General features: G+C 33.8%; 1 protein-coding gene across 1 annotated transcript in view; it reads right to left on the reverse strand.

Moving 5' to 3' along the window:
* Positions 1 to 5,250: 5,250 nt before the first annotated feature.
* tmem45a (transmembrane protein 45a) overlaps positions 5,251 to 26,015 on the reverse strand; it is a 37,702-nt gene continuing 16,937 nt past the window's right edge. Inside the window, exons 2-6 of the mRNA XM_061978535.2 lie at positions 25,728 to 25,932; positions 18,142 to 18,354; positions 11,961 to 12,145; positions 11,741 to 11,883; positions 5,251 to 5,880 (exon numbers count right to left, since the gene is read on the reverse strand). Of these exons, the coding sequence (XP_061834519.1) occupies positions 5,784 to 5,880; positions 11,741 to 11,883; positions 11,961 to 12,145; positions 18,142 to 18,354; positions 25,728 to 25,923 (834 nt within the window). The 5' untranslated portion in view covers positions 25,924 to 25,932 and the 3' untranslated portion in view covers positions 5,251 to 5,783. The remainder of the gene's footprint in view (positions 5,881 to 11,740; positions 11,884 to 11,960; positions 12,146 to 18,141; positions 18,355 to 25,727; positions 25,933 to 26,015) is intronic.

A 26,015-nucleotide genomic window follows, 5' to 3' on the forward strand; every position in this document is an offset into this window, starting at 1 on the left:
TGGGATATTCGTAAATAGCTTCATGTAAATATGCAAATGAGTTATATATATTTAAAGAAATTACAAGTTTGTGTTGTAGGTGACAAAGCATGTTGTTTTTTTGTTTTCTAAATATTTAGATGTTCTTCTCATAATATTGTGACTTTATTTTTGCAATAGAAAAACATTTCACAGCCCAATCTTTTAAAAAAAATGAAACTTATTTAAATGTAACTTGTTTTTATATACAGTATATATTTAGGATTATATAGTAGTATATATATATATATTATATTTTATAATATATTAAAATTCATGCTTTTAAATTCACGTTTCCCCCGTAGATGACGAGAAGTGTTTTGTTTTAAAATTATGACTTTATTCTTTTTACAAAACATTTTTTGTTGCGTTTTTTTAATCAATTTTGGTTGGGTTTTTTGTGCGTATTTCAAATATTTAGTTTTTCATCTCATTTTATTGTGACTTTGAAATGTTGTGCTTTCTTTTTGTAAGAGTAAACATTTATACCAGCCGATTTAAATACCTATTTAAAAATAATAACCTTATTTTAATATATACATAGTATATATTCTGAAATATTATATAATATATTATAATATATTAAAATTCATGCTTTTAAATTCACGTTTTCCCCGAAGAAAATGATGACTTTATTCTTCTTACATTTTACTTTTTTGCTCTTTTTATAATTTTTGATGTTTTTAACTTTCCAAAAATGGCAACTTTTAATGATATATCATATATATGTACACATATGGTAAATGGTAAATGGGTTATACTTGTATAGCGCTTTTCTACCTTCAAGGTACTCAAAGCGCTTTGACAGTATTTCCACATTCACCCATTCACACACACAATCACACACTGATGGCGGGAGCTGCCATGCAAGGCGCTTACCACGACCCATCAGGAGCAAGGGTGAATTGTCTTGCTCAAGGACACAACGGACGTGACTAGGTTGGTAGAAGGTGGGGATTGAACCAGGAACCCTCAGGTTGCTGGCACGGCCACTCTCCCAACCGTGCCACGCCGTCCCCTATATAAATATATATATATATATATTTTGCTGTTTTTATGATTTTTGCTGTTTTTTAAATATTCAAAAATTGCAACTTTTAATGATAATATATATATACACCCCCCCAAAAAAAATATATATATATACACCCCAAAAAATGTGTGTATATATATGTATATATATATGGATGGATGGATGGATATATATATATATATATATATATATATATATATATATATATATATATATATATATATATATATATATATATATATATATATATATATATATATATATATATATATATATATATACATGTATATATATAAAGCAGCAAACAATTATGACTTTATTGTTCTTAGATATTACTTTTTTGCTCTTTTTATAATTTTTGCAGTTTTTTAACTTTCCAAAAATGGCAACTTTTAATGATATACAGGTAAAAGCCAGTAAATTAGAATATTTTGAAAAACTTGATTTATTTCAGTAATTGCATTCAAAAGGTGTAACTTGTACATTATATTTATTCATTGCACACAGACTGATGCATTCAAATGTTTATTTCATTTAATTTTGATGATTTGAAGTGGCAACAAATGAAAATCCAAAATTCCGTGTGTCACAAAATTAGAATATTGTGTAAGGCTAATACAAAAAAGGGATTTTTAGAAATGTTGGCCAACTGAAAAGGAAGACAATGAAAAATATGAGCATGTACAATACTCAATACTTGGTTGGAGCTCCTTTTGCCTCAATTACTGCGTTAATGCGGCGTGGCATGGAGTCGATGAGTTTCTGGCACTGCTCAGGTGTTATGAGAGCCCAGGTTGCTCTGATAGTGGCCTTCAACTCTTCTGCGTTTTTGGGTCTGGCATTCTGCATCTTCCTTTTCACAATACCCCACAGATTTTCTATGGGGCTAAGGTCAGGGGAGTTGGCGGGTCAATTTAGAACAGAAATACCATGGTCCGTAAACCAGGCACGGGTAGATTTTGCGCTGTGTGCAGGCGCCAAGTCCTGTTGGAACTTGAAATCTCCATCTCCATAGACCAGGTCAGCAGCAGGAAGCATGAAGTGCTCTAAAACTTGCTGGTAGACGGCTGCGTTGACCCTGGATCTCAGGAAACAGAGTGGACCGACACCAGCAGATGACATGGCACCCCAAACCATCACTGATGGTGGAAACTTTACACTAGACTTCAGGCAACGTGGATCCTGTGCCTCTCCTGTCTTCCTTCAGACTCTGGGACCTCGATTTCCAAAGGAAATGCAAAATTTGCTTTCGTCAGAAAACATGACTTTGGACCACTCAGCGGCAGTCCAGCTGGTGTCGGTCCACTCTGTTTCCTGAGATCCAGGGTCAACGCAGCCGTCTACCAGCAAGTTTTAGAGCACTTCATGCTTCCTGCTGCTGACCTGCTCTATGGAGATGGAGATTTCAAGTTCCAACAGGACTTGGCGCCTGCACACAGCGCAAAATCTACCCGTGCCTGGTTTACGGACCATGGTATTTCTGTTCTAAATTGGCCCGCCAACTCCCCTGACCTTAGCCCCATAGAAAATCTGTGGGGTATTGTGAAAAGGAAGATGCAGAATGCCAGACCCAAAAACGCAGAAGAGTTGAAGGCCACTATCAGAGCAACCTGGGCTCTCATAACACCTGAGCAGTGCCAGAAACTCATCGACTCCATGCCACGCCGCATTAACGCAGTAATTGAGGCAAAAGGAGCTCCAACCAAGTATTGAGTATTGTACATGCTCATATTTTTCATTTTCTTCCTTTTCAGTTGGCCAACATTTCTAAAAATCCCTTTTTTGTATTAGCCTTACACAATATTCTAATTTTGTGACACACGGAATTTTGGATTTTCATTTGTTGCCACTTCAAATCATCAAAATTAAATGAAATAAACATTTGAATGCATCAGTCTGTGTGCAATGAATAAATATAATGTACAAGTTACACCTTTTGAATGCAATTACTGAAATAAATCAAGTTTTTCAAAATATTCTAATTTACTGGCTTTTACTTGTATATATATATTGTATATGCACAGTCTGCATTTTGAGTCTGATCTACTCTGGTATATATATATATATATATATATATATATATATATATATGTATATATATACACACACACCCCCCCCCCCCACACACACACACACACACAAATTATTTTTATTTAAAGCAGCAACATTTTTTTACTTTAGCGCCTTGCATGGCAGCTACCGCCATCAGTGTGTGAATGTGTGTGTGAATGGGTGAATGTGGAAATACTGTCAAAGCGCTTTGAGTACCTTGAAGGTAGAAAAGCGCTATACAAGTACAACCCATTTATCATTTATTTATTTACTTTATTCTTCTTACATTATACTTTGCCCTGCGATGAGGTGGGGACTTGTCCAGGGTGTACCCCGCCTTCCGCCGAATGCAGCTGAGATAGGCTCCAGCGACCCCCCGCCACCCCAAAAGGGACAAGCGGTAGAAAATGGATGGATGGACATTGTACTTTTTTGCTCTTTTTATAATTTTTGATGTTTTTTAACTTTCCAAAAATTGCAACTTTGTATATATATATATATATATATCAGTGACATGCGGTGAGGTTGATGGCTGGTGAGTCACTGACTTCATCACAGTCAGATTTACAAACATATGAACCCTAAAGAGTATCTTATTCACCATTTGATTGGCAGCAGTTAACGGGTTATGTTTAAAAGCTCATACCAGCATTCTTCCCTGCTTGGCACTCAGCATCAAGGGTTGGAATTGGGGGTTAAATCACCAAAAATGATTCTTGGGCACAGCGCTGCTGCTGCCCACTGCTCCCCTCACGTCTCAGGGGGTGATCAAGGGTAAATGCAGAGGACAGATTTCACCACACCTAGTGTGTTTGTGACAATCATTGGTACTTTAACTTAACTTTAGCTTTACACATACAAACTGTAGCACACAAAAAAGCACATTTAATAAAAACAAAACATTATTATGGTCTTACCTTTACTTATAAATGAAGTCCATGCGCAGCTCCTTCTGAACAAAAGCATCGATAACTTGTTTATAGAAGTCTTCCTTATCTTTCTTCAGTTTTAAAAGTCTCTCTGTCTCGATGGAGATCTTCCTTTAATTATTACCTCCTGCTTCCATTGAAAGTCCAGTTTAGAAAACTGTTTTATTTTAGATACTGTATGTAATCCTCCATGTTAATAGTCCAGGCGAGAGGAAAAAATAAACGGTCGCTAACTGTTGCTGCTTGTTGTCACTTCTTCTGCAGCCGAGTAGTCGCAAGAATGATCCCTGGGATCACTACCGCCCTCTACCACCAGGAGGCGGGATTACTGCGAGCCTCACACATCATATATGTATTTTTTATTTTACTGTTTTTTAAATAATGTACAAAATACTTACATTTTCTATTTTTTAATATGATGACTTTATTCCAGTAATATTTTGAGTAATTTTATATTTTTTTTTAATATGTTTTTTGAGCTCCTTACACCAGTGCTTCTTAACCTTTTTGACCTCAGGACACAACGTTTCCACTACACACGGACCCGGGTCCCCGACTCAAATGTCAACACTGAATCAACAATCTTACTTTCGATTTTCGATGGTATTCAACGATCATTAATCTGACACGCTTACACTTTACATGCTTGTCAAATGACAAATATTATTTTTCGTGTAACACATCAACCTTTAGGCTTAGCTCAGGCTGACTAGGAAAATAAATCAAATCAAATCAAATCAACTTTATTTATAGAGCACATTTAAAATTTACCACAGGGGTAGCCAAAGTGCTGTACAATGAGCAGGTTAAAAGATAAAACGAGTACCGAGCAAACACAATACAACACAAACAGAACACGATAAAAAATAAATAATTAAAATAGAATTAATAAAAACATAAAAACATAAAAACAGGATCACAGCAGGTGTATTATGGGGCGCCATTGCAGTATGGATATCACTCAGTGTTAAAAGCCATGGAATAAAAGTATGTTTTTAAGAGAGATTTAAAAACAGGAAGAGAGGAGGCTTGTCTAACACTCAGGGGTAGGTCGTTCCAGAGCTTGAATAAGTACCAGGGGACTCAAAAAGAAATGACTAAAATACATTCATGCAGCGCTAAAGTGAATACGCTTCTGAAATTAACTGCCGATAAAATTATAGCGCGGATGAAAATACAGTTTTGCCATTTTAGTCATAATTTTTGCACTTGAGAACCTTTTCTATGACTTTATCTTCATACTTCTTCTGTTTGTTTGATGTCGTCATTACTGCCACAAGTGGTGGAAACGTGTATTACAACTGAGAAACACATGTTTTAATGGCGGCGCTTTCGGGGGCCCCGCCCTATGGTTAAGACACCCCGCCTTACAACTGTTTGCTTGACATCAAATGTTTGGAGCAGTGTTTTAATGGGATTTTTATTCATAAACAACAAAAGGACACACATGAAAACAAGATATTTGGTCAAGTAAAGTGCGTGTGTTTACTTCCTCTAACATTGGAACACTTTGAAGACGCTAAGCTAAGATAAAATAAGCTAATATGGCGTGAGACAAACACAGGCAGGTGGTGTGGTAAACAATGCAAACAAATACTGGCCCCAAGATGGCGTGTGCCGTCACACCTCCCAGAAGTGATTTATTCAAGCATATTAAATACGTCCCTTTGCTTCCTGGTGCGGCCATGTTGCTTCTTGCGGCTCACCCTGGATCCCTGAAGTGGAAGGACGCCGCCAGACCGGCGTCCTGGTCACAAGACCTCATCCTCGGACTCGGCCTCCTTGTCTCTGGGCTTCAGCAGGCCCATTTCCACCGGCGGGGTCTTCTTCAGTCGGGAGCGCACCGCGCTGAGGGAGACAAGAGAGGCTTCTGTGACCGTCTGTCCAGTCACGCACACCCAGGTGTGTCGCAAAAATTTTTTAGGAGAATTTCTACGATATGAAAGCGTAAAATCATGTTGCGAGCCTCCCCCGTCACTAGTTGGCGCAGTCAATGTCACAGTGAACCCCGTAAGAAACGACTAAAACACTGGCTCTTACTCGCTGGCATTAGCTTATAGCAAGCATTAGTTAATAGCCAGCAGTAGCTTATAGATAGCATTTGTTAATAGCTAGCATTAGTTAATAGCTAGCATTAGCTTATAGCAAGCATTTGTTAATAGCTCGCATTAGCTTATAGCTAGCATTAGCTTATTGCTTGCATTAGTTAATAGCTAACATTAGCTTATAGCTAACATTATCTTATAGCAAGCAATAGTTAATAGCAATAATTCGCTTATAGCTAGCATTAGCTTATAGCTAGCTTTTGCTTATAGCTAGCAATAGTTAGAAACTAGCATTAGCTCATAGCTAGCATTAATTATTAGCTCACATTAACTTATACCTAGCATTAGTTAATAGCTAGCATTCTCTTATATCAAGCATTAGCTTCTTATAGTGAGTGTTGGTTAATAGCTAGCATTAGTTAATAGCTAACATTTAACATTAGCTTATAGCACGCATTAGTATTAGCTGGTATTATCCTATAGCAAGCATTAGTTAATAGCTAACATTTAACATTAGCTTATAGCAAGCATTAGTATTAGCTGGTATTATCCTATAGCAAGCATTAGTGAAGAGATGTCATTATCTTATAGCTAGCATTAGTTAATAGCGAACATTAGCTGATAGCAAGCATTAGTGTTAGGTAGCATTATCTTATAGCAAGCATTAGTTAATCGTTATCATTCGCTGAAAGCTAACATTATCAATAGCTAGCATTAACTTGTGGCAAGCATTAGTTAATAGCTAGCATTAGCTTATAGCTAGCATTAATTTTTAGCTCACATTAGCTTATAGCTGGCATTAGCTTATAGCTAGCATTAATTATTAGCTCACATTAGCTTATAGCTAGCATTAGTTAATAGCTAGCATTAGCTTATAGCAAGCATTAGTTATTAGCTAGCATTAGCTTATAGCGAACATTAGTTAATAGCTAGCATTATCTTGTAGCAAGCATTAGTTAATAGCTATCATTCGCTTATACTTAACATTATTAACACCTAGCATTAGCTTGTAGCAAGCATTAGTTAATAGTTAGCATTAGCTTATAGCTGGCATTAATTATTAGCTCATATTAGCTTATAGCTAGCATTAGTTAATAGCTAGCATTATCTTATAGCGAACATTAGTTAATAGCAAGCATTATCCTATAGCTAGCATTAGTTAACAGTTATCATTCGCTTATAGCGAACATTAGTTAATATCTAACATTAGCTTATAGCTAGCATTAATTATCAGCTCACATTAGCTTATAGATAGCATTAGTTTATAGCAAGCATTATCTTATAGCAAGCATTAGTTAATAATTATCATTCGCTTTTAGCTAACATTATTAATAGCTAGCATTAGCTTGTAGCATGCATCAGTTAATAGCTAGCACTAGCTTATAGCTAGCATTAATTATTAGCTCACATTAGCTTATAGCTAGCATTAGTTAATAGCTAGCATTAGCTTAGAGTTAACATTATTAAGACCTAGCATTAGCTTGCAGCAAGCATTAGTTAATAGTTAGCATTAGCTTATAGCTAGCATTAATTATTAGCTCACATTAGCTTATAGCTAGCATTAGTTAATAGCTAGCATTATCTTATAGCAAACATTAGTCAATAGCAAGCACTATCTTATAGCTAGCATTAGTTAATAGTTATCATTCGCATATAGCGAACATTAGTTAATATCTAACATTAGCTTATAGCTAGCATTAATTATCAGCTCACATTAGTTAATATCTAACATTAGCTTATAGCTAGCATTAATTATCAGCTCACATTAGCTTATAGCTAGCATTCATTATTAGCTAGCATTAGCTTATAGCAAACATTAGTTTATAGCAAGCATTATCTTATAGCAAGCATTAGTTAATAATTGTCATTCGCTTATAGCTAACATTATTAATAGCTAGCATTAGCTTGTAGCATGCATCAGTTAATAGCTAGCACTAGCTTATAGCTAGCATTAATTATTAGCTCCCATTAGCTTATAGCTAGCATTAGTTAATAACTAGCATTAGCTTATAGTTAACATTATTAATACCTAGCATTAGCTTTCAGCAAGCATTAGTTAATAGTTAGCATTAGCTTATAGCTAGCATTAATTATTAGCTCACATTAGCTTATAGCTAGCATTAGTTAATAGCTAGCATTATCTTATAGCGAACATTAGTTAATAGCAAGCATTATCTTATAGCTAGCATTAGTTAATAGTTATCATTCGCTTATAGCGAACATTAGTTAATATCTAACGTTAGCTTATAGCTAGCATTAATTATTAGCTCACATTAGCTTATAGCTAGCATTAATTAATAGCTAGCATTAGCTTATAGTTAATATTATTAATACCTAGCATTAGCTTGCAGCAAGCATTAGTTAATAGTTAGTATTAGCTTATAGCTAGCATTAATTATTAGCTCACATTAGCTTATAGCTAGCAATAGTTAATAGCTAGCATTATCTTATAGCGAACATTAGTTAATAGCAAGCATTATCTTATAGCTAGCATTAGTTAATAGTTATCATTCGCTTATAGCGAACATTAGTTAATATCTAACATTAGCTTATAGCTAGCATTAATTATCAGCTCACATTAGTTAATATCTAACATTAGCTTATAGCTAGCATTAATTATCAGCTCACATTAACTTATAGCTAACATTAGTTAATAGCTAGCATTATCTTATAGCAAGCATTCGTTATTAGCTAGCATTAGCTTATAGCAAACATTAGTTTATAGCAAGCATTATCTTATAGCAAGCATTAGTTAATAGTTATCATTCGCTTGTAGCTAACATTATTAATAGCGAACATTAGCTTGTAGCATGCATCAGTTAATAGCTAGCACTAGCTTGTAGCTAGCATTAATTATTAGCTCACATTAGCTTATAGCTAGCATTAGTTAATAGCCAGCATTAGTTTATAGTTAGCAATAATTATAGCTCACATTCGCTTATAGCTAGCATTAGTTAAAAGCTAGCATTATTTTATAGCAAGCATAAGTTAATAGATATCATTCGCTTATAGCTAGCATTATTAATAGCTAGCATTAGCTTCTAGCAAGCATTAGTTAATAGCTAGCATTAGCTTATAGCAAGCATTAGTTATTAGTTAGCATTAGCTTATAGCTACCATTAATTATTAGCTCACATTAGCTTATAGCTAGCATTCACTTATAACTAGAATTAGCTTGTAGCAAGCATTAGTTAATAGCTAGCATTAGCTTATAGCTAGCATTAATTATTAGCTCACATTAGCTTGTAGCTAGCATTAATTAATAACTAGCATTAGCTTATAGCTAGCATTATCTTATAGCTAGCATTATCTTATAGCTAGCATTAGTTATTAGCTAGCATTAGCTTATAGCGAACATTAGTTAATAGCTAGCATTATTTAATAGCTAGCATTATCTTATAGCTAGCATTATCTTATAGCTAGCATTAGTTAATAGCTAGCATTAGCTTATAGCAAGCATTAGTTATTAGCTAGCATTAGCTTGTAGCGAACATTAGTTAATAGCTAGCATTATCTTGTAGCAAGCATTAGTTAATAGCTATCATTCACTTATAGTTAAAATTATTAATACCTAGCATTAGCTTGTAGCAAGCATTAGTTAATAGTTAGCATTAGCTTATAGCTAGCATTAATTATGAGCTCACATTAGCTTATAGCTAGCATTAGTTAATAGCTAGCATTAGCTTATAGTTAGCAATAATTATAGCTCACATTAGCTTATAGCTAGCATTAGTTAATAGCTAGCATTATCTTATAGCAAGCATAAGTTAATAGGTATCATTCACTTATAGCTAGAATTAGCTTGTAGCAAGCATTAGTCAATAGCTAGCATTAGCTTATAGCTAGCATTAATTATTAGCTCACATTGGCTTGTAGCTAGCATTAATTAATAGCTAGCATTAGCTTATAGCTAGCATTAATTATTAGCTCACATTAGCTTGTAGCTAGCATGAATTAATAGCTAGCATTAGCTTATAGCTAGCATTATCTTATAGCTAGCATTATCTTATAGCTAGCATTAGTTATTAGCTAGCATTAGCTTATAGCGAACATTAGTTAATAGCTAGCATTATTTAATAGCTAGCATTATCTTATAGCTAGCATTTGTTATTAGCTAGCATTAGCTTATAGCGAACATTAGTTAATAGCTAGCATTATTTAATAGCTAGCATTATCTTATAGCTAGCATTATCTTATAGCTAGCATTAGTTATTAGCTAGCATTAGCTTATAGCGAACATTAGTTAATAGCTAGCATTATTTAATAGCTAGCATTATCTTATAGCTAGCATTATCTTATAGCTAGCATTACTTATTAGCTAGCATTAGCTTATAGCGAACATTAGTTAATAGCTAGGATTATTTAATAGCTAGCATTATCTTATAGCTAGCATTTGTTATTAGCTAGCATTAGCTTATAGCGAACATTAGTTAATAGCTAGCATTATTTAATAGCTAGCATTATCTTATAGCTAGCATTAGTTATTAGCTAGCATTAGCTTATAGCGAACATTAGTTAATAGCTAGCATTATTTAATAGCTAGCATTATCTTATAGCTAGCATTACTTATTAGCTAGCATTAGCTTATAGCGAACATTAGTTAATAGCTAGGATTATTTAATAGCTAGCATTATCTTATAGCTAGCATTTGTTATTAGCTAGCATTAGCTTATAGCGAACATTAGTTAATAGCTAGCATTATTTAATAGCTAGCATTATCTTATAGCTAGCATTATCTTATAGCTAGCATTAGTTATTAGCTAGCATTAGCTTATAGCGAACATTGGTTAATAGCTAGCATTATTTAATAGCTAGCATTATGTTATAGCTAGCATTATCTTATAGCTAGCATTAGTTATTAGCTAGCATTAGCTTATAGCGAACATTAGTTAATAGCTAGCATTATTTAATAGCTAGCATTATCTTATAGCTAGCATTATCTTATAGCTAGCATTAGTTATTAGCTAGCATTAGCTTATAGCGAACATTGGTTAATAGCTAGCATTATTTAATAGCTAGCATTATCTTATAGCTAGCATTATCTTATAGCTAGCATTAGTTATTAGCTAGCATTAGCTTATAGCGAACATTAGTTAATAGCTAGCATTATTTAATAGCTAGCATTATTTTATAGCTAGCATTATCTTATAGCTAGCATTAGTTAATAGCTAGCATTAACTTATAGCTAGCATTATTTAATAGCTAGCTTTTTAAGTTGTTTAGTAGTCTCATATATTTTGGTATTTCACTAATGCTAACTGTAACCATGCTATTGTTAGTGTGTTTGCATCGTGCTGTTAGCATGCTAGCTTTTTTTTTTTTTTTTTTTAGCTCATTTGCCCGCACTTTTAGCATTTCAGTTCGGCTTCAACCCGTCAGCATTCGCACAAAACGTCTACCGAAACAGCAATTTCTAGATGTTTGAACTGGTTTTGAAGGTGAAAACTAAGTTTGACTCGTCAGTCTGTGGCCCTTGGTTGGGGCCCCCCTGAGATAGACTTCATTGATGACATCATCGCGTCCATCAAGAAGAGCATGGTAACCACGGCGATGACCATCTCCTGACGTGACCATGACCATGTGGCCCCCCTAGTGGTTGTGGCCCCACAGCGTTGGTGCCAGGGGCCGACCCTGACGCCATGACAGCGGAGGCGGGTTCTCACCAGCCGACGGCGCAGTAGACCACGCCCACAAGCAGCAGGGCGAAGGCGAGGTGCCAGGAGTAGCACATGGTGACGAACATCACATTGCCGTGGTCCTCGGGGTCCCAGGCGGGGCCCCCGGGCGGGTAGAGCACGAAGCCGATCTGAGGGCGAGGAAAAAGGCGGAGTCAGGCGTCGCTACGGCGACGGACGTCACGCACCTGCGAGGACGGAGGCGCACCTGCCAGAACCAGCTGCCCTGCAGCAGCGTGAGGGCGCAGCGCAGCAGCTCCAGCAGGACGTTGCCTCGCTGGAAGAGCTCCAGGAAGCAGACGCAGGCTCCGCCCATCACGGCGTAGAGCAGCAGCGTGTGCAGGTGCACGTCCAGCAGCCTCCTGCCGTGCAGGTGGTAGAGGAAGAGGAACCCTGCCAGGAACACGTGCAACATCAGGACACCTGCACGCCTCCCTGTAAGTCCCGCCTACTTCTGCACTCAGGTGGGTTTCATCAGGGCTTGGAGCAGCCAATAATATACAGTACAGTATACATTTCATTATTTACTTTTTTTATTTAACTGTAAAATATTGTGGTTTTACTGTCAAATATACAGTTTTACTGTCAAATATACAATTTTACTGTCAAATATACAATTTTACTGTAAAATATACAGTTTTGCTATAAAATATAGTGTTTTACTGTAAAATAAACCGTTTTAAATTGTATAATATAGTGTTTTTAAAGTAAAATAGTGTTTTACTGTAAAATATAGTTTTTACTGTAAAATATACAGTATTTTTACTATAAAATATAGTGTTTTACTGTAAAATAAACAGTGTTTTACTGTAAAATATAGTGTTTTCCTGTAAAATATAGTGTTTTACTGTAAAATATAGTGTTTAACAGTAAAATAAACAGTGTTTTTACTGTAAAATATAGTGTTTGTACTGTAAAATATACTGTTTGACTGTAAAATATAGTGTTTTACTGTAAAATGTTGTATTTTTACTGTAAAATATACAGTGTTTGACTGTAAAATATAATGTTTTACTGTAAAATAAACAATGTTTTTACGGTAAAATATACATTGCTTTACTGTAAAATATACATTGCTTTTAAAATATACAGTTTTTACTGTAAAATATAGTGTTTTACTGTAAAATATTGTTTTACTGTAAAATATTGTTTTACTGTAAACTAAACAGTGTTTTACTGTAAATTATACAGTACTTTTACTGTAAAATATAGTGTTTTACTGTAAATTATACAGTGTTTTAATGTAAAATCCATCCATCCATCCATAAACAGTTTTTTTTTTACTGTAAAATATACAGTGTTTTAATGTAAAATAAACCAGTTTTTTTTACTGTAAAATATAGTACTTTTATTGTAAACCATAGTGTTTTACTGTAAAATATACAGTTTTTACTGTAAATTATAGTGTTTCTACTGTAAAATATACAGTGTTTTACAGTACAATAGTGTTTGACTGTAAAATATACAGTGTTTTACAGTACAATAGTGTTTGACTATAAAATATAGTGTATGACTATAAGATAAATGGCTTTAAATTGTATAATAATGTTTTTACTGTAAAATATAGTGTTTTTACTGTAAAACATAGTGTTTGACTGTAAAATATAGTGTTTGACTGTAAAATAAACAGTTTTAAATTGTATAATATAGTGTTTTTACTGTAAAATAGTGTTTTACTGTAAAATATACAGTTTTAAATTGTATAACATAGTGTTTTTACTGTAAAATTTAGTGTTTTACTGTAAAATATACAGTTTTTTGCTGTAAATTAGAGTTTTTTTACTGTAAAATAAACACTGTTTACTGTAAAATATACATTGCTTTTACTGTAAAATATACAGTCTTTACTGTAAAATATAGTGTTTTACTGTAAAATATTGTTTTACTGTAAACTAAACAGTGTTTTACTGTATAATATACAGTACTTTTACTGTAAAATATAATGTTTTACTGTAAAATATACAGTGTTTTACTGTAAAATAAACAGTTTTATACTGTAAAATATGCATTTTTTTCACTGTATAATATAGTGTTTTAACTGTAAAATATTGTGTTTTACTGTAAAATATTGTATTTTTACTGTAAAATATACAGTGTTTGACTGTAAAATATAGTGTTTTACTGTAAAATAAACAGAGTGGACCGACACCAGCTGGACTGCTGCTGAGTGGTCCAAAGTCATGTTTTCTGACGAAAGCAAATTTTGCATTTCCTTTGGAAATCGAGGTCCCAGAGTCTGGAGGAAGACAGGAGAGGCACAGGATCCACGTTGCCTGAAGTCTAGTGAAAAGTTTCCACCATCAGTGATGGTTTGGGGTGCCATGTCATCTGCTGGTGTCGGTCCACTCTGTTTCCTGAGATCCAGGGTCAACGCAGCCGTCTACCAGCAAGTTTTAGAGCACTTCATGCTTCCTGCTGCTGACCTGCTCTATGGAGATGGAGATTTCAAGTTCCAACAGGACTTGGCGCCTGCACACAGCGCAAAATCTACCCGTGCCTGGTTTACGGACCATGGTATTTCTGTTCTAAATTGGCCCGCCAACTCCCCTGACCTTAGCCCCATAGAAAATCTGTGGGGTATTGTGAAAAGGAAGATGCAGAATGCCAGACCCAAAAACGCAGAAGAGTTGAAGGCCACTATCAGAGCAACCTGGGCTCTCATAACACCTGAGCAGTGCCAGAAACTCATCGACTCCATGCCACGCCGCATTAACGCAGTAATTGAGGCAAAAGGAGCTCCAACCAAGTATTGAGTATTGTACATGCTCATACTTTTCATTTTCATACTTTTCAGTTGGCCAACATTTCTAAAAATCCCTTTTTTGTATTAGCCTTAAGTAATATTCTAATTTTGTGACACACGGAATTTTGGATTTTCATTTGTTGCCACTTCAAATCATCAAAATTAAATGAAATAAACATTTGAATGCATCAGTCTGTGTGCAATGAATAAATATAATGTACAAGTTACACCTTTTGAATGCAATTACTGAAATAAATCAAGTTTTTCAAAATATTCTAATTTACTGGCTTTTACCTGTATACATTGAATTATTTACAATCCGGGGTGTGGGATATGGAGGACGGGGGGGGGGGGGGGGGGGGGGGTTGGTTTTTGTTGGTATCAACACTTCTGTCATCAACAATCAGCATCAACAATTGCATCATCAGAGAAATGGACATTGAAACAGTGTAGGACTGACTTGGTAGGATATGTACAGCAAGTAGTGGACACAGAGAGAGAGATCAGAAAGAACAAATGTCTACATTTGATTATTTACAATCCGAAGAGGTATTATGTGGAAGGGAGGGTGTTAGTTTAGGGTTGAAGTTGCCTGGAGATGTTCTTTTAGTGCGGTTTTGAAGGAGGATAGAGATGCCCTTTATTTTACACCTGTTGGGAGTGGATTCCATATTGAAGTGCAGTGTTGGGACTAACGCGTTACAAAGTAACGCGTTACTGTAACGCCGTTAGTTTCGGCGGAAACTAGTAATCTAACGCGTTATTTTTTTATATTCAGTAACTCCGTTACCGTTACTACATGATGCGTTACTGCGTTATTTTACGTTACTTTTTATGTAGTATAAAGTGTGTTTTATCGGAGGGCTGCTGTGTCGTTCTGATTCTTCTTGTGTCACAAGCCGGAGAAGAGAGAGAGACATGCGCTCTGTGTGGGTGTGAGTGTGGGGAGCGAGGGGGGGGGGGCGTGTCTGATCATGGCGGAGCCAGAAGTCGAGTTTGCTAACATGGAGATATTTTCACTACTTTTCTTTTGTCGAGCACAAAGAAAATAACATTTTAGTTAAATGTAAATTGTGCTTTGGATCAAAGATGCCATCTACTGCCCAAAACAGCAATTCAAATCTGCTGAAACAAGCTACATAGCAACATGCTTCGACGAAGCTAGTAAAGAGAGACAGAGACTCTGATGCCACTTCACCTCCACCACCACCACCATTCACCGCTGAAGGTACACACTCTGTCAATCAATGTTCCCTCTAATTGTTCATGTGTGAGCAAATGCAAAAAGTCCCTGAGCATTGAGTGGAGTCCATGTGAGCAACTTTAGACGTGCACACTGTGGCTACACCAGCAGCACACCTGTCCCAAACCTCACTAAATAACAACTTACATCTCCATCCATCCATCCATTTTCTACCGCTTGTCCCTTTCGGGGTCGCTGGAGCCTATCTCAGCTGCATTCGGGCGGAAGGCAGGGTACACCCTGGACAAGTCCCCACCTCATCACAGGGCCAACACAGATAGACAGACAACATTCTCTTATTATTAGAATCAAATGACAGCAGTCATTTCCATTTCTAATATAAGTGTTTAGGCCCACTTATAATGACAATAACAAAAAATATTGTTTTTCATGAACTGTGTACTTGTATTGTTTGTCTGGGTGGAGGTCCTGCTTTGGAAATAATTTGTACCCCTTTCAGACATTGCATTTAGTTCCCATTAAAACATTCACATGTTGCACAATGAGATGTAAGCAGGGGATAATGTGTACATTCCTGCAACTTCCTGTTTGTAAAAAATATATTTTTATTAGTATTTATTTAATATACTAACAGCATTTAATGATTAATATTTATAAATTAAGATTCCTAATAAATGACACTAGAATAAGCACACATTTGATTGGTAAATCATAGTGTAACGACCTGGAATGACACTTTATGTGTGGTGTTGGAGTTGTCCGACTTTTTGTGTGGCTGTAAACGCATCACTGGCTAAGTGCCATATGTGCAAGTGTTGGCGCACGTGAGAGAGCGAGCGGCTGCTGTTGATATAACAAAGTTGCTTTTGGTCTGGTTTGTACTGCAGAAAATGACCCGTTTTGCTAGATATCATTTTTTTTACTAATGTTTTGGTGATGTGTTTATGGCCGACAGTAAAGAGTTTTGCTCAGTAAAGTGATGGATGGAATTCATGTCCTCAAAGCGTCTCGACAGACGTTACAATATTTGAACAATGATGACGAAAACGGTTTTCTCTGTCGTGTCCGTGTCGTGTCGAAAATTGTTATGCGCTTATTTTTTTATTTGATTTTGTGCATGGCATAGATTTGCCGTGCGCAGAGGACGCTTGAGCAGTGCGCAATTGCACATGCGCGCTCCTGAGAGGGAACGTTGCTGTCAATTCTCTTATATACTCTTTCATTCTAGACTTCTAGAGTGTTTGATTATCACATCACTCTAAATGTATAGACTATAAAGTTCACAAACATAAAGAGGGATCCTAGTGGGCCAGACCAATCTTTCCTTATCTCTAAACTAAAACTGGGGAAATGTGTAGTGTTCTGGGTTTCAGACATGATTTTGTATAAGAATTACTTGAGGAAGAAAATGCCTGGTTAGACTTTGTGTATGTAGTGTGTGCCTTTCTTGGTTTACATCTATGCTGTTATTATGCTGTTTGTTACTTATGTATGTTATGTTGCAGCTATTTAAAATAGTTTTGTCAATTTGTTCTGGCCTGAAATAAATTGGCCCTTTGAAACATATCTTTGTCTTTGTGTGTTGTATGTAGACCACATTGCTTAGCAGAGTTCAGTGATGCAAATGTATGTCAAGTTGATCAACAGATTGTATTATTCTCCAGTGCAATAACAGTACTGAAATGAAGGCTAAAAGGGAGCTTTAAAAACAAAAAGTAGAAGAAGTAACTAAATAGTTACTTTTCACGGTAACGCATTACTTTTTAGTGTAAGTAACTGAGTTAGTAACTGAGTTACTTTTGAAATAAAGTAACTAGTAACTGTAACTAGTTACTGGTTTTCAGTAACTAACCCAACACTGTTTATAGCAAAACTATAATAGTTAATAACATACATTTTTTTTTATTGTTTTTAACATAAAAACTATAATAGTTAATGAAATAAAAAATATAATTGTTAATAGCATAAAACTATAATAGTTAATAATATAATAACTACATTAGTTGATAACATAAAAACTGTAATAGTTTACAACATAACAAATATAATAGTTCAATGAATAGGTTAATAGTTAATAGGGGTCTGGATGACATCACTGTTTAGAAAATGTATTTTAGGATAACTTAAAAACTGTATCGCACAAGTAATAGTGTTATAATAATATTTGCAATACAGTGTACATACAATGTGCACTGTATGTACACTGTATGTACACTGTATGTACAGTATTTGTTGAGTGAAATGACTTGTGAGACAGCGCCCTCTGTTGGATTGAAAGCTGCACTACTCTTTCCCCCCTTGCAGATAGTGCCACCAAACGGCGTATTGAATAAAAAGGTTGAAATGTGAGAACGTATTAGCGAAAAGTTCAAAGGTTGTTCAAGAAGACGATCAGCATGGAAGAATATTTGCTGAAGTTTGCGTCAAAACTACTTGTCTCACCTTCGTTGAAGAAGGCCAGCGCCATCATCAGCCTGTCCAGTGCCAGCGGCATGGCGTCCGTGGTGTGCACAATCAGGGACACGCCTCCTGCCAGGCCGAAGAAGAGATACATGGTGGCGTGCTGCCAGTTCATCACATCTTTCCACTGCTTCTCTGAGGAGTCATACAGATGGAGGCGTGGCCCGTCTGCCAGGAACTGCTCTGCAAGTATGCCTAAACCATCATGTACATTAACATTACTGTTAGCATGTCTAAGCCATGATGTACATTAACATTACTGTTAGCACGTCTAAACAATCATGTACATTAACATTACTGTTAGCATGTCTAAACAATAATGTAGATTGACATTACTGTTAGCATGTCTAAACAATAATGTAGATTAGCATTACTGTTAGCATGTCTAAACAATCATGTACACTAACATTACTGTTAGCATGTCTAAACAATCATGTGCATTAACATTACTGTTAGCATGTCTAAACAATCATGTACATTAACATTACTGTTAGCACATCTAAACCATAATGTACATTAACATTACTGTTAGCATGTCTAAACCATCATGTACATTAACATTACTGTTAGCACGTCTAAACCAGCATGTACATTAACATTACTGTTAGCATGTCTAAACAATAATGTATATCAGCATTACTGTTGGCATGTCTAAACAATAATGTAGATTAACATTACTGTTAGCATATCTAAACAATAATGTAGATTGACATTACTGTTAGCATGTCTAAACAATAATGTAGATTAACATTACTGTTAGCATATCTAAACAATCATATACATTAACATTGCTGTTAGCACGTCTAAACATTCATGTACATTAACATTACTGTTAGCATGTCTAAACAATCATGTAGATTAACATTACTGTTAGCATGTCTAAACCATCATGTACATTAACATTACTGTTAGCACGTCTAAACAATAATGTAGATTGGCATTACTGTTAGCATGTCTAAACAATAATGTATATCAGCATTACTGTTGGCATGTCTAAACAATAATGTAGATTGACATTACTGTTAGCATGTCTAAACAATCATGTAGATTGACATTACTGTTAGCATGTCTAAACAATAATGTAGATTAACATTACTGTTAGCATGTCTAAACAATCATGTAGATTAACATTACTATTAGCATGTCTAAACAATCATGTACATTAACATTACTGTTAGCATGTCTAAACCATCATGTACATTAACATTACTGTTAGCCTGTATAAACCATCATGTACATTAACATTACTGTTAGCACGTCTAAACAATCATGTACCTTAACATTACTGTTAGCATGTCTAAACAATAATGTAGATTGACATTACTGTTAGCATGTCTAAACAATAATGTAGATTAGCATTACTGCTAGCATGTCTAAACAATAATGTAGATTAGCATTACTGTTAGCATGTCTAAACAATAATGTAGATTAGCATTACTGTTAGCATGTCTAAACAATCATGTACATTAACATTACTGTTAGCATGTCTAAACAATCATGTGCATTAACATTACTGTTAGCATGTCTAAACAATCATGTACATTAACATTACTGATAGCACATCTAAACCATCATGTACATTAACATTACTGTTAGCATGTCTAAACCATCATGTACATTAACATTACTGTTAGCACGTCCAAACCAGCATGTACATTAACATTACTGTTAACATGTCTAAACAATCATGTATATCAGCATTACTGTTGGCATGTCTAAACAATAATGTAGATTAACATTACTGTTAGCATATCTAAACAATAATGTAGATTGACATTACTTTTAGCATGTCTAAACAATAATGTAGATTAGCATTACTGTTAGCATGTCTAAACAATCATGTAGATTAGCATTACTGTTAGCATGTCTCAACAATAATGTAGATTGACATTACTGTTAGCATGTCTAAACAAGCATGTACATTAACATTACTATTAGCATGTCTAAACAATCATGTACATTAACATTACTGTTAGCATGTCTAAACCATCATGTACATTAACATTACTGTTAGCCTGTATAAACCATCATGTACATTAACATTACTGTTAGCACGTCTAAACCATCATGTACATTAACATTACTGTTAGCCCGTCTAAACAATCATGTACCTTAACATTACTGTTAGCATGTCTAAACAATAATGTAGATTGACATTACTGTTAGCATGTCTAAACAATAATGTAGATTAGCATTACTGCTAGCATGTCTAAACAATAATGTAGATTAGCAATACTGTTAGCATGTCTAAACAATAATGTAGATTAGCATTACTGTTAGCATGTCTAAACAATCATGTACATTAACATTACTGTTAGCATGTCTAAACAATCATGTGCATTAACATTACTGTTAGCATGTCTAAACAATCATGTACATTAACATTACTGATAGCACATCTAAACCATCATGTACATTAACATTACTGTTAGCATGTCTAAACCATCATGTACATTAACATTACTGTTAGCACGTCCAAACCAGCATGTACATTAACATTACTGTTAGCATGTCTAAACAATCATGTATATCAGCATTACTGTTGGCATGTCTAAACAATAATGTAGATTAACATTACTGTTAGCATATCTAAACAATAATGTAGATTGACATTACTTTTAGCATGTCTAAACAATAATGTAGATTAGCATTACTGTTAGCATGTCTAAACAATCATGTAGATTGACATTACTGTTAGCATGTCTAAACAATCATGTAGATTAGCATTACTGTTAGCATGTCTCAACAATAATGTAGATTGACATTACTGTTAGCATGTCTAAACAATCATGTAGATTGACATTACTGTTAGCATGTCTAAACAATAATGTAGATTAACATTACTGTTAGCATATCTAAACAATCATATACATTAACATTGCTGTTAGCATGTCTAAACATTCATGTACATTAACATTACTGTTAGCATGTCTAAACAATCATGTAGATTAACATTACTGTTAGCATGTCTAAACCATCATGTACATTAACATTACTGTTAGCACGTCTAAACAATAATGTAGATTGACATTACTGTTAGCATGTCTAAACAATAATGTATATCAGCATTACTGTTGGCATGTCTAAACAATAATGTAGATTGACATTACTGTTAGCATGTCTAAACATTCATGTACATTAACATTACTGTTAGCATGTCTAAACAATAATGTATATCAGCATTACTGTTGGCATGTCTAAACAATAATGTAGATTAACATTACTGTTAGCATATCTAAACAATAATGTAGATTGACATTACTGTTAGCATGTCTAAACAATAATGTAGAATAGCATTACTGTTAGCATGTCCAAACAATCATGTAGATGAGCATTACTGTTAGCATGTCTCAACAATAATGTAGATTGACATTACTGTTAGCATGTCTAAACAATAATGTAGATTGACATGACTGTTAGCATGTCTAAACAATCATGTAGATTGACATTACTGTTAGCATGTCTAAACAATAATGTAGATTAACATTACTGTTAGCATATCTAAACAATCATATACATTAACATTGCTGTTAGCATGTCTAAACATTCATGTACATTAACATTACTGTTAGCATGTCTAAACAATCATGTAGATTAACATTACTGTTAGCATGTCTAAACAATCATGTAGATTAACATTACTGTTAGCATGTCTAAACCATCATGTACATTAACATTACTGTTAGCACGTCTAAACAATAATGTAGATTGACATTACTGTTAGCATGTCTAAACAATAATGTATATCAGCATTACTGTTGGCATGTCTAAACAATAATGTAGATTGACATTACTGTTAGCATGTCTAAACATTCATGTACATTAACATTACTGTTAGCATGTCTAAACAATCATGTAGATTAACATTACTATTAGCATGTCTAAACAATCATGTACATTAACATTACTGTTAGCATGTCTAAACCATCATGTACATTAACATTACTGTTATCCTGTATAAACCATCATGTACATTAACATTACTGTTAGCACGTCTAAACCATCATGTACATTAACATTACTGTTAGCACGTCTAAACAATCATGTACATTAACATTACTGTTAGCATGTCTAAACAATAATGTAGATTGACATTACTGTTAGCATGTCTAAACAATAATGTAGATTAGCATTACTGTTAGCATGTCTAAACAATCATGTACACTAACATTACTGTTAGCATGTCTAAACAATCATGTGCATTAACATTACTGTTAGCATGTCTAAACAATCATGTACATTAACATTACTGTTAGCACATCTAAACCATAATGTACATTAACATTACTGTTAGCATGTCTAAACCATCATGTACATTAACATTACTGTTAGCACGTCTAAACCAGCATGTACATTAACATTACTGTTAGCATGTCTAAACAATAATGTATATCAGCATTACTGTTGGCATGTCTAAACAATAATGTAGATTAACATTACTGTTAGCATATCTAAACAATAATGTAGATTGACATTACTGTTAGCATGTCTAAACAATAATGTAGATTAGCATTACTGTTAGCATGTCTAAACAATCATGTAGATTGACATTACTGTTAGCATGTCTAAACAATCATGTAGATTAGCATTACTGTTAGCATGTCTCAACAATAATGTAGATTGACATTACTGTTAGCATGTCTAAACAATAATGTAGATTGACATGACTGTTAGCATGTCTAAACAATAATGTAGATTAACATTACTGTTAGCATATCTAAACAATCATATACATTAACATTGCTGTTAGCACGTCTAAACATTCATGTACATTAACATTACTGTTAGCATGTCTAAACAATCATGTAGATTAACATTACTGTTAGCATGTCTAAACAATCATGTAGATTAACATTACTGTTAGCATGTCTAAACCATCATGTACATTAACATTACTGTTAGCACGTCTAAACAATAATGTAGATTGGCATTACTGTTAGCATGTCTAAACAATAATGTATATCAGCATTACTGTTGGCATGTCTAAACAATAATGTAGATTGACATTACTGTTAGCATGTCTAAACAATCATGTAGATTGACATTACTGTTAGCATGTCTAAACAATAATGTAGATTAACATTACTGTTAGCATATCTAAACAATCATATACATTAACATTGCTGTTAGCATGTCTAAACATTCATGTACATTAACATTACTGTTAGCATGTCTAAACAATCATGTAGATTAACATTACTGTTAGCATGTCTAAACCATCATGTACATTAACATTACTGTTAGCACGTCTAAACAACAATAATGTAGATTGACATTACTGTTAGCATGTCCAAACAATAATGTATATCAGCATTACTGTTGGCATGTCTAAACAATAATGTAGATTAACATTACTGTTAGCATATCTAAACAATCATGAATATTAACATTACTGTTAGCATGTCTAAACAATCATGTAGATTAACATTACTGTTAGCATGTCGAAACAATCATGTAGATTAACATTACTGTTAGCATGTCTAAACAATCATGTAGATTAACATTACTGTTAGCATGTCTACACAATAATGTAGATTAGCATTACTGTTAGCATGTCTAAACAATCATGTAGATTGACATTACTGTTAGCATGTCTAAACAATAATGTAGATTAGCATTACTGTTAGCATGTCTACAAAATAATGTATATGATGAAATACTGTTAGCATGTCTACATAATAATGTACATGATTAAATACTGTTAGCATGTCTACATAATAATGTATACGATGAAATACTGTTAGCATGTTTGCATAATAATGTATATGATTAAATACTGTTAGCATGTCTAAATAATAATGTATATGATTAAATACTGTTAGCATGTCTAAATAATAATGTATATGATTAAATACTGTTAGCATGTCTAAATAATAATGTATATGATTAAATACTGTTAGCATGTCTACATAATAAGGTATATGATTAAATACTGTTAGCATGTCTACATAATAATGTATATAATTAAATACTGTTAGCATGTCTACATAATAATGTATATAATTAAATACTGTTAGCATGTATACATAATAATGTATATAATTAAATACTGTTAGTATGTCTACATAATAAGGTGTATGATTAAATACTGTTAGCATGTCTACATAATAATGTATATAATTAAATACTGTTAGCATGTCTACATAATAATGTATATAATTAAATACTGTTAGCATGTCTACATAATAATGTATATAATTAAATACTGTTAGCATGTCTATATAATAATGTATATAATTAAATACTGTTAGCATGTCTACATAATAATGTATATAATTAAATACTGTTAGCATGTCTACATAATAAGGTGTATGATTAAATACTGTTAGCATGTCTACATAATAATGTATATAATTAAATACTGTTAGCATGTCTACATAATAAGGTGTATGATTAAATACTGTTAGCATGTCTACATAATAATGTATATAATTAAATACTGTTAGCATGTCTACATAATAATGTATATAATTAAATACTGTTAGCATGTCTACATAATAATGTATATAATTAAATACTGTTAGCATGTCTACATAATAATGTATATAATTAAATACTGTTAGCATGTCTACATAATAAGGTGTATGATTAAATACTGTTAGCATGTCTATATAATAATGTATATAATTAAATACTGTTAGCATGTTTACATAATAATGTATATAATTAAATACTGTTAGCATGTTTACACAATAATGTATATAATTAAATACTATTAGCATATCTAAACAATATTGTAGATTAACATTACTGTTAGCATGTTTACATAATAATGTATATGATTAAATACTGTTAGCATGTCTACATAATAAGGTATATGATTAAATACTGTTAGCATGTCTACATAATAATGTATATAATTAAATACTGTTAGCATGTCTACATAATAATGTATATAATTAAATACTGTTAGCATGTATACATAATAATGTATATAATTAAATACTGTTAGCATGTCTACATAATAAGGTGTATGATTAAATACTGTTAGCATGTCTACATAATAATGTATATAATTAAATACTGTTAGCATGTCTACATAATAATGTATATAATTAAATACTGTTAGCATGTCTACATAATAAGGTGTATGATTAAATACTGTTAGCATGTCTATATAATAATGTATATAATTAAATACTGTTAGCATGTTTACATAATAATGTATATAATTAAATACTGTTAGCATGTTTACACAATAATGTATATAATTAAATACTATTAGCATATCTAAACAATATTGTAGATTAACATTACTGTTAGCATGTTTACATAATAATGTATATAATTAAATACTGTTAGCATGTCTATATAATAATGTATATAATTAAATACTGTTAGCATGTCTACATAATAATGTATATAATTAAATACTGTTAGCATGTTTACATAATAATGTATATAATTAAATACTGTTAGTATGTTTACACAATAATGTATATAATTAAATACTATTAGCATATCTAAACAATATTGTAGATTAACATTACTGTTAGCATGTTTACATAATAATGTATATAATGAAATACTGTTAGCGTGACACGCCCACTAAGTGTGTGCAAGCTCACCCACAAAAGAGAAGAAGAGGATGAGGGAACATTCCACCACCTCCAGGCGGCGCTGTGACGCCCGGCTGGTGAGTCGCGTGGAGCCGATGTTCCTGTTCCTGCGAGTAGCGTGCCACAGCGAGAACTTGGCCGTCCACCACAGCCCGCCCAGCAGGAAGAAGGTTCCGGGTAGCGCGTGGCCCTTAAAGCTCCCCATGGCGAGCACCTGGGAACCAGGAAAGGAACACACTAGTCATCAACAGCGCCCCTGCTGGCTGCACTCATGTACTGCAGGCCCATCACGTCCAC

This window comes from Nerophis lumbriciformis, linkage group LG18 (assembly GCF_033978685.3).
Source record: "Nerophis lumbriciformis linkage group LG18, RoL_Nlum_v2.1, whole genome shotgun sequence".
NCBI lineage: Eukaryota > Metazoa > Chordata > Actinopteri > Syngnathiformes > Syngnathidae > Nerophis > Nerophis lumbriciformis.